At 38.6% G+C, this 10,730-nt stretch overlaps 1 protein-coding gene across 2 annotated transcripts; it reads right to left on the bottom strand.

Annotated features, from left to right (window-relative positions):
- Positions 1–2: 2 nt before the first annotated feature.
- Positions 3–9,685, bottom strand: chrne (cholinergic receptor, nicotinic, epsilon). 2 transcript variants are annotated; one of them, XM_085469970.1, is made up of 12 exons: positions 9,314–9,685; positions 4,056–4,189; positions 3,809–3,853; positions 3,573–3,682; positions 3,322–3,477; positions 3,119–3,219; positions 2,798–2,998; positions 2,263–2,377; positions 2,043–2,157; positions 1,745–1,952; positions 1,452–1,585; positions 3–1,299 (listed from the first exon to the last, which is right to left on the bottom strand). In XM_085469970.1, the coding sequence occupies exons 1-12, from the start codon at positions 9,330–9,332 to the stop codon at positions 1,132–1,134; spliced, it is 1,506 nt and encodes a 501-aa protein (XP_085326096.1). In that variant the 5' UTR covers positions 9,333–9,685; the 3' UTR covers positions 3–1,131. The 2 variants fall into 2 exon arrangements, with proteins under 2 accessions (XP_085326096.1, XP_085326095.1); XM_085469969.1 differs by lacking the exon at positions 9,314–9,685 and adding an exon at positions 8,765–9,091.
- Between the last annotated feature and the right edge of the window lie 1,045 nt (positions 9,686–10,730).

Raw genomic sequence — 10,730 nt, 5'->3', positions numbered from 1 at the left:
TGTGGTTTAATCTCACATTTTATTCCACTTTATTAAATATTATTATACACATTATAAAATTAATACAACCCGATGGCAGATCCAAACTTATTCGATGTGAGCTTTCCTTTGTTTTTGCCATAAACACACTATATTATAGAATATCTTCCCTAAATACACAACTGTGTAACTTTAAACACAGCTGGACACGAACAGAAAAACAAACATAGACCATTCACGTCTTCAGTGTGTGAAATTTCAACAGTGTTTAGACTTGTTTTTATTTGCTAGCCCATTTCTGTCACATTTATTGAATCAGCTGAGTAACACCACTCAAAATAACTGTAAAAAATATGATCACAGTTTTAGGTTTTAGCCACACTTTGCAGATTCACACTGTCTGATGTATAAACATATAAAACACCTACTTAGACATTCAGTTCAAGATTAAAACACACACTTTGTAATAAACTAAAGAATTTGTTTTTTTTTTAAAAGAAGTCCTGGTACAGTTAACGCCAAACAGTGTCCCACTGAGCCATCTACTGTAAGCAATACATTCCAAATAATAAGTCATAGTAAGAAGAATAAGGCTTTGATTTAGAGTTGGTTGGCTCATGTTACATATATAGATAATGACCATAAGACATAATATGTGTGCAGGGATATGTTTTCTGAGTGTTTTGTAGATGGTCATGCAAGTAAAATGGGTTCTTTAGTTAAAGCATACAGTGCCTGTAGCTTCATGTTATGCAAAACAAAGTCATAAAAGTCATTTTCTGCAATAGAATTAAATCACTTTGCACAGTGGTGCAGTGCCGTTAACATGTTTTCTTCAAAATGCATCTATAAGCTGTAAGTCTGGGCTTGCATACATTCTCATACCCCAAAACTAACAAAATAATTGTGATTTAATATAGAAATGCTGACAACTTAGTTTAGAAGTTAAGAAACATTGAATGTTGATGCTCAGGTGTTTGACAAGCATGGAAACAGAAAGTTTTGATGTTATCAAACACAGACTTAACTCAGCCCTGAATCTTAACCATGGGATCAGTGAACAACATTGCGTTCATCATCATAAACAGCACGAGGCAAAATATACCTCGAAAACATTAAACAAAGACAAATTTCTTTTTTTTCTCTCCTTTTTTAAGTTGGGACATATTTTTTACTCTCTCCTGGAAATGGTAATTCTGGGGCACGGTTGAAGTGTCCTGTTAGGAAGATCCACACTGTGCCGATGATGAATAGAGACATAGCAGCCCAGAAACACACTTTGTCGACCATTTTCCCAATCAAGACCCAGCTTTCAATTTCCTTGAGTTGGAAAGAAAGTGAACAAAAGCTTAAGTTCAAGTGAGGATATGGAAATGAAATGAAAGGAAATGAAAATTGACTGCAAAATATTACTCATCTAAAACGTCACTGAAGTTGAGTTAAAACAAACAAACAAACAAACAAACACTCACAGAGCCAATGGTATTTTGTTGCCTTGTACTGTCAGCAATGAAGTTGCAGGCATCCACACATTGCTTAATCTCAGGTGCAGCTTGGGCCAAACTCTTATATAGGTTAGCTGTGCTGCTGACATCTATACTGTCCACTAGAGGGAGGGAGACACTGCGTTAGATGACAATTTGCAGTGATCAGCACTAATTAAACCAGATACATTTTCTACTTTAATTTTCAAATATTTAAGTATTTGAGCTGAAATGTGAGCTAAAGACTGTGTTGAGTGTTGCTCTGTAATCAACGGTCTTACCAATGGATCGCGTGAGACCATGCCTCTCTCTTTGCTTGTCAAACATCATTTCACTGCGAGGCTGCTTGAGCACATATTCCTCTGCTCTCTGCATGAGGCCAAAGGAGCTGCGCCGCCGCTCCCTCACCCCATTTACCTCTGTTGTCACCTCACTATCGTCCACCAGCGGAGACATGCCCAAGAAGCGGGGAACCATTTTCAAGAACAGCTGCAGCAGGCAATAGAAGTTAACAACAGTCACTTTACTGAAATAACTCTTTAAAAAACAAGTTTACTCATCTCCGTGGAGGGCACTTACATGTTTGAGGGTTTGGGACATACTGTGAGTGCTGGGGCTGCGCAGTGAGAAGTTCAGCACTACAATTTGATTTGTAGCAATGAGAGTAGTGACACACATCACGAAGATCAGGTACCTGGGGAAGACATTAGAGAGATCTTTGTTGGAGGGCAGGCTCAAACTGTTTGGATTGAAGCAAAACAAACCAGCAGGGGTCAGCAGAGAGGACATGCTGACTCACTTTCCAATTAGAGGGACAGACAGAGAGGTCTCGGGGATCTTCTGAGCAATAAGAAAAAGGAAGACAGTCTGAGCCAGCAAAACAGAGATGGACACGGTCAGCTTCTGTCCTCCAGCTGTGAGGGAGCAGCAGAGAGTTAGACCGGTTGGACCAAAAAAAAAAAGGACATTCTTCTCTTTCATCTACTTCAGGCATCAAGGAATGCTTTGTAATATTTCATGATTTAAGACTTAAAAGTCAGCTGTATTACAGTAACATCAGTCTTAGAGCTTTAGCTGAATGCTTTCCACATCAAACCTTTAGGCTCTGTAGTTCAGTTACTTTGAATTAGCAGTTAGTGATTATTTTTTATTAATTAGTGACAAACACAATAAAAAGGCTAAGTCCAAATTATTTTAAAATTATTATGGAGAGCAAATCAAGTTCATTATTGTTTTGTTTTACATCTGAATACAGAAAATTATGAGACAAATGTGTTCATCTGGCATGTTTCAAACTTTAGTAGTGAAACAGGAAAAGCATTGACCTTACTGACCTTGTGCAGGTAGGAAGTAGGCCAGTACGACCAGAGATGAGATAAGGGAACAGGGCAGGATAACATTGATGATGTAGAACAGCGGCTTCCTTTGGATGACCAGATTGAACAAGATCTCCTGATACTCCAGGTCATCTGGGGAATACCGACTGTTGATCATCTTCCTGGCTGGACGATGGACAATGGCCCACTCACCATTCTCTAAAGGGTGTAAATGCAAAAACCTGAAGGACTTTCAAAACTTGAATATTATGATTGTTAATGTGGACTGAGGCATGGATTGATGTGTGGATGGATGGATGGATGGTGTATTTACAGTACCTGTGAAAGCCTCAGGGTCGATGTCCACCCATTCAATAATCTCCCCCATTTCTCCAACAGCCAAGGTAAGATCCACTTCATTGGCACTGTAAGTCTGGGATCTACGGTTGTGGCAATCAAGCCAAAGTTTAATAGAAGCAAATGCATAAAGAAAGACTTACATATAATATAAACGTAGATTTCAAATGATTAATAAATCCCACCTGAATGCAAGTGTGCAGTTTTGATAATCAAACGGAAAGTAGGTGATCTCAATGGCACATGTGCTGCGATAGATAGCAGGAGGCAGCCAGTAAATCCCACCATCACTGCTGATCAACACATTGGCATAGTAGGCCACATCAAATTTGCCATCAATGCTGTGGACAAAGACCAGAACCGGTTAACAAACAAACTGTCCAGAACGCAAAAAACAAAAGAGACAGAATTGCGCTCCTTTTTGTTACTGCCTTACTTGTTTTCAAGAACTATATCGGGAAGCCAGACAGTTTTGCACGGGACACGAATAACCTCAATGCCATAATACTGAGATGCATTCCAGGCAAGGCGGTAATCATTCCATTGCTGTGGTTTGAGAAAAAGATCAGCAGTGAGATTAAAAGCTGGACAAAGACGAGGGAGAAATGCCTTCTACCAAAACTCTCAAACAAAGAAAGGAAAATGACAACCACGAAGAGAGATACAACTCACAATCTCAATCCACACATTGGTTGTAAGAGTCTCCTCCTTTTCATTCTGTAGGAATGAGAGAAGAGATTGATTGAGCTGTGTAGCTCATGTGATAGTGGCTGTGGTAAATGCACACCAGAGAGATTATTATTAATCGCATTTTTTAACCGTAATGCTTTTGAATATGTTTCCACCCTTAAGTAATGCTCATACATTCTTAATGTGCGGAAAAGATGTATTGCAAAAAGTAGCAAAATGAAGCTTTTACCAGGGAAATAAGATTAGTGAGGGTCAGCTTGATCTGAACCCCCACTTTGTCTTCAGGATGTAATACTGGACGTATATTCTTGTTGTAGTTTTTGAACAAGTCCCCGATCAGCTCTGTCTCCTGATTACATTGCACTGCATGAAGAAAAGCATCAAAATTACATAGGAATATATCTGGTTATTATTACACAAGATGCTGTTGTGCAAAAGGTTTCGTACTTTATAATATTTCTGTTTGTATTGTTGTTACATTGTGATGTCCATGCAATACAGTCCCATAAGTTTGGATATCTGCATATCAGTACTCTCCAATAATATTAACAAGGACAAATATTATTTTAATGTCACTGAAGATATTATGTTTATAGCTCTACGATAGAATGTCAATCTCTCACCCTATGTCAGCTGGGATAGGCTACAAACTCTAGAGATTAGCCAATCTATGATTCCAGAGTTCAAAGATTATGCTAAAAATAGCAGTCATTGCCATTGTATTGTACTCCTTGAGTACTACTACTGCTCCTGACCATATATCCAAACAAAGGTCAAGAGAGACTAGGAGAGACTAAATGGAGGTTATTTCCAACCTCTTGCTTCTTCTCTCCCAGCTGTCACTATCCATAGCTCACATTACATAGTGGCCTATCAAAACTCTCAAATGGGACTTTAAGTCTAACTCGGGTCATCTACAATAATCATCAGTGTTATCCTTTGGCAAAAATGGTGACAGTAATACAAAGCAGAAAATATGTCATCTCCCATGAGATCCTGGGTGTCCCAGTCAGGCACAAATATGTCACTTAGTTTGAACAGTAATTTACCCATATGATTTTTTTTCTTAAGGCTTGGTCAGTTTCTACTTATTGCGCTTGGTTAATAGATGACTCTGGATATAAGAAGGATGAATGAATAAATGTAACAGTGAAATATGAGATGTGATATGCAGGAGTTTGTGTTTGAACTAAGACCATCCCCCATTTGAATTTCTAAGCAATTTTTCCCTCTAATTTCATCATTGATTAAAACAAAAACTGGTATTTTGATATTCCTTATGGTGTATATTATGCCAGCTTATTAATCACAAGCTGTTTTAATGATGGATAGCTGCAAAGACACCATGCTGATCTTGCTTAGTTTTAGGTACAAGAACTCATTCTGGGTACAGTAAGCAGAACATAGTGTGTCTGTACTGAGTAAATGGATGACTTCAGAAGTTATACGTTGTCTGACTTTTAAGTGGGCCTCGTGAGCATGCAGTATATTTCTAAATATCAGTCAGTTAAAGGGTGAGTTAAATATATGGTGCCAAGTTTTTGACCTCATCATTTCCTGTAGTTGACACTACAATAGGTTAGCTCAGACAGAGGGACGGGAGAGTGATGTTTGGAAATTAGAGGCAGAGCCTGCAGGCAACCACTGAAGGGATGTGTGTTTGATATATATATATATATATATATATATATATATATATATATATATATATATATATATATATATATATATATATATATATATATATTTGATTACTTCATGATTTATGATGATGGCAGAGAAGGTCAGTAAGAAGCTAAGTAAACATTACAGTATCCCTGTTTAAGATTTTGCTGAATGCTAACACACTACTTTTTCAAAACTGTGCCAGTTTTATTATTTTATTATTATTTTCATTTTATATAGCACATTTCATTCCACATAAACACAATGTGCTTACTGATTAAAAAAAAAAAGCTAAAAATGTAGGTAGATTTGCAACGTTTTGAGGTAATAAAACCAAAACTTTACAAGATATAGAATACAAATTAACACTCAAACACTGTAAGTATGTGAGAATAAAAAGGTTTTAATGTTCATTTTTAAATGTAGACATAGTTGGTGCTGGTAGTTTTGTTCCAAAGAACAGGACCACAGCAAGTAAAAACACCGTCAGCATACTTGGATCTTATTCTATCTTATTCTGGGAAAAGATCTGCAGCTGATGACCTGGGAGGTCTAGTTGGGTTATAGACACTGAGCAAGTCAGAGATCTTGATGAGAGTCAAACCACTAAGTGCTTTTTGAACTGGCAGATGTATTTTAAAAGTAATGCTTTGCTGAGTGACATAACAAAGCCATAGTATATGCAAGAGCCCGCAAACAGTTTCAAACAATACTTTAGGGCCATAATGATCCAAACTGTAAGCTGACCAGAATTCTCACATGTAAACAAAAAGCCATCAAATTATAGTGAAACCAGTAAGAATCACCACATCCCAAATAATGAGAGCGATGCATCCTAACCTGGAATATCCTGATAGAAATCTGAGAGCTGATGAGATCAAGCATGCAGAGCAAAATAAAATACGGAGAGGGCGATAAAGAAGACTGCAGTGACAATTTCTGTCTGATCTGATTTGTGCAACACACAAATACAATACAAGGAATGAATGCAGGGAAGACGGACATTGTGTAGCAATTGATGAGTTAATACACATTAGCATGCTGCCTGAGCTCTAAGGGGAGTATAAAAGAAAGTATGTAGGGGCAGTCATGGTATCTTTTTTATCTCGGGGAATGTTTGTTTCTATCAGGCAGCTTTGATTTCTGCCTCATTCAGTGACTGCCTCACACGCTTTTTTGGCCTACATATTTCCCCTTCTTTGGATATTTTCTCAGTGCGGCGTAGGGAGGTTTATTATGGAAAATCCCTACACATGAGAAAACCTGCTGATTTTCATTCAGGAAGCGTGTGGGGATGTGTTGATAGCAGCCAGGCTTCATTAGCCATACCAGGCTATAGTTCCTGTGCTGCCTGGCCAAGGAAAACATCATCTGAGATTCAGATTTTATTTTGTGGCCGAGGACAGACAATGGCTCATTAATCCTGTGGCTATATAAAAAGGTCCACATGGTTTTCTGAAATTAAGGGTGAGAAAGCTCCTTCATTATTCATACAGTAAAACAGTACAAGGAATTTTAGTCACTATACTGTTCTTAATGTCTCTTGATAGTGTCTTCCTGTCCTATGAGCAACAAAATTAAAAATTCTGTATACTGTCAAAATGTAATTTATTTTTTTAGACACAAAAAATGACATTTTGACAGTAATTCGTCATGTGCATGTGTGTTATCTTTTAATGTGATTTAGAAAAGAAGAGAAACAAGAAGAAGTGTCTGGTACCTTCCTAAGAGGATTCCAGCGCATCGTGTTCTGAAGACAAACACTAACACCCGAGGTGGAGCAGAGATTCCTGATATCACACTTGGATTACATTTGACCTCATACCAAGATCATAAGTTCATCTGTTTATCTGCTATCAAATCGTAACAACAGTGTCAGTTTAATCTCAAAATTCCTATAGTCCTCTATTGAAGTGCAAGGCATGAAGAGATTCTATCATTATTCTGTGATGTTCCACAGTCACGAGTCATATTTCCAGCATTTTAATCTTTGATTTCTATTCCTTTAATGTATCAATACAAAAACTGAGAGTCCAGATTTCAGCTTGACACTTACACATACCTGTACTTGGTCTGAGAGGAATTTGGTAATGAATGTGATATCCACCAAATAGCTGGATTCAAGAAACCTTTCCCCCCTCAAATACAAGAACAAACCACCATAACTTTAGATCCTGAATTTACAAATGGATTCACAAGTATTTGTTTTTCAATTTTCCATCATCTCCTGGCTTTCATTGCAGCTTTATGACATCCTCTTACCTCATATTGTCATGTCATTTTATTTATATAGCAGATTTTAAACAACAGTAGTTGGCCTAAAGTGCTTTCCAGGTTAATGCATTTACATCACAGGCCTACAAAAACCTAACTGCAAAACATACAGCAACATGATAAAATGAAAATCAACCAACTAGTTAAAAAAAAGTGTAAAAACCCTGGGGTAAAGTTGTGCTGTGGGATAAGAATGATCTGGACCATTAAGAACAGCTTACACACTCTCATACTGTTGCTGTCATGAAAAATCATAGAGGAAGTTACGCTTTCCTTCTGATTTGTTAACTGATGTTTTTATCTAATTGTATCAAATATACTTAATGGTTATGGAATAGACGGTCATACTTTGTATGTTGTTAACCTTTTATACCAGCGGTCCCCAGCCTTTTTTGCGCCACGGACCGGTTTATGCCCGACAATATTTTCACAGAAAATAAAACTAGTACTGGTATCGAAAAAAGAAGATTTATTCATAACACAAGTGAAACGACCCAGAAAAACCGAGTAAACGACAAAAACAATAACAAAATAACGCTAAAAATCGATAAAAACCCTGAAAACCATACATTTCACACCCGAACCTCAACTCTTGCAGCCCAGTACCAAATGACTCACGGACCGGTACTGGTCCGTGGCCCGGGGCTTGGGGACCGCTGTTTTATACCATGCACAAAAACATAGTGCAACAGTATAAAGGAAGCAAATATTCTAATTCACTAGTGTGCACCAAAAAAAAGCCAAATTAGACAGTCTACAAAATCCTTGTTAGAGAAGTTGCAGATATGATATCAACAGAAGAAAAATTACTGCTTCCAGTTTAAAACAATATATGCAAGTTTACAGCTGTGCTAGTTTGCCTCTACAACTTTTTACATGTTTTCATGAGGTCTAAAGTACAGCAAGTTTTCTGTACCCTGCCAGTCACCACAAGAAGAGTTGGCTATCTCTGTGCCAGTCAGCGAGGATGTGCCAAAAGTTTGCAAGTGCGTCACTTACCCAGTCCCGCTAAAGTCCCAAGAATAGTTACAACTCCGAAAGCTATCCAAAGACTGCGCACCGCCATCATATTCCAAGACCTCTCTGCTGCTCTGCACTGTACTGTGCTGTGCTGCACTATATTGAAATATAAAGTGAGATACAGAAAGACAGTGAGACTGAAGGCAGATGAAGAGCTCTAAATCCCCCTACCAAACGTCCTGACTGTCACCCACCACGGCTGTCACTATCCGGGGTTCAGATTACACACCAGCTGAAAGCACTAAACCAGGACTTCCAGTCACTCTCCAGGCACCCACAATAATAATCATCATCATCATTAGATAGCAACTCCAACATTAGACAAAAACTAGGAGTGTCCAGGATATTCCAGATATTTCTGAAGGTAGCAATGAGACCTGTAAGCGAGACCTTATACAGCAGGAGTACTCGCATCATCAGGATAGAAAATTTCAGTTGTCAGATCGATGTATGGTCAGTGCACAGCACGAGGGCCAGTGTCACTGACAGGATTAGTGGTTGGTGTTTCCTCTTTAATCTGTCACTCACCTTTGTATCCACTAGACATGCGTAGAACTTTAAAATTTTGGTGTCAGTGTTAAAGATCGATGCAGGAAATGGCTAAATCCCACAGGTTACAGCAGGGTGAACAGGTGACTGGTGGTGCACACCTCCTATGCGTGTCCAGAGTATTGATTCTTACAGTAAACCTTGCAGGACCTCAGCGGTGAGATAGTGTCTGCAGAATAATGGGGTTAGAGGGCTGCACATAAACCCCATGAAACCAGGGAGCCCAAGAGTCTGACCTGTCAGGTTGTTTTAGCAATTCATTTAAAATGCAGAGACTAGATTTGTTGTCATAATAAAGGCTGTGATTAATCTAAGGAGTGTCTCTTTGCAGTGGCAAGGGCAACAGACTGATTTTTGGAATGTGCCATGTGAGTTGCACAGTATGTGATGTACTTCTAAATATACAATTGGGGAAACAGAGTTGAGCTTCTTTAAGGTAACTGGAGCCTCCAGAAGGCAGATTGTGTGTCTCGCACTCAGAGCTCAGAAGCAGAAAGGCTCGAGCTGTGGGCCTTCAAATTCCAGAGAGCAGAGCTGTTTTATATCCAAACAGGTGTCAAATTAAAGGGAAAGAAAACATTAAACCTTTGAACCCTACTAGCGGTTCTGTTATACTGTGTGGGAGTCAACTCATCCTGTCAAAGGGAAGGGTCACAGCAAATCAATACAAAGTTCAGAGTGATCTTTCTGTCCTGATGGGAGCTTTCTGTTCGAGGGGAGGCCTGTCCAGAGGACATCAGGGCTCAGTGAGTGACTTGATGATGATGAATTATATGCTATGACCCCCGTATTATGTAAAATCTATGCCATAGAGCACTTAAGGTGTCCTAACTAAGATTACTTATGGTGGGTTTCCTGCATTTTTTCCACCTGTCTATATATATGCATTATACATTAATAACAAAACTCTGTTATTTTCCCTCATTATAATAAAGCTTCTGCTTTTATACTCGACATGCCTCATTCACCCATTCACACAAGCACCTTTCTTTCTAAGTGCTTTCTATCTAACATATAAACACATTCACACTGACATGAGCAACTTTGGGATCAGTACTTTGACCAAGGATACTTTGTCATGCAGACTGGAGTAGGCAGGAATCAAACCACTAATTTTCACATTAGTAGATGGTCTGCTTTATCTTCTCAGCAACAGCCTTCCAAAACATGTTCTGTTTAGGTTAATGTTTCCACATTACAACCACTCTGAGCAATGTGCTGTGTTTATATTTGTTACCCTCTTCTCTACTGCTAAAGTACAGCATTATACTCTCAAGCCCACCCGATTAGCATCAGAAAATAACTCACATGGAGGCTAGTTAGTGCGACATGTGAGACACGTGTGTGTAACTGTTTTTATAGCTACAGCCAACAACTACAACTAGCGTTTCAAATA

The sequence above is a fragment of the Copadichromis virginalis genome, linkage group LG10 (assembly GCF_057382275.1).
Source record: "Copadichromis virginalis isolate Kocher_CV1m ecotype Utaka linkage group LG10, C_Virginalis_male_GT1.1, whole genome shotgun sequence".
Classification (NCBI taxonomy): Eukaryota; Metazoa; Chordata; class Actinopteri; order Cichliformes; family Cichlidae; genus Copadichromis; species Copadichromis virginalis.
Note: the sequence above shows the minus strand (reverse complement) of the source record. Positions and strands in the feature narration are given on the sequence as shown.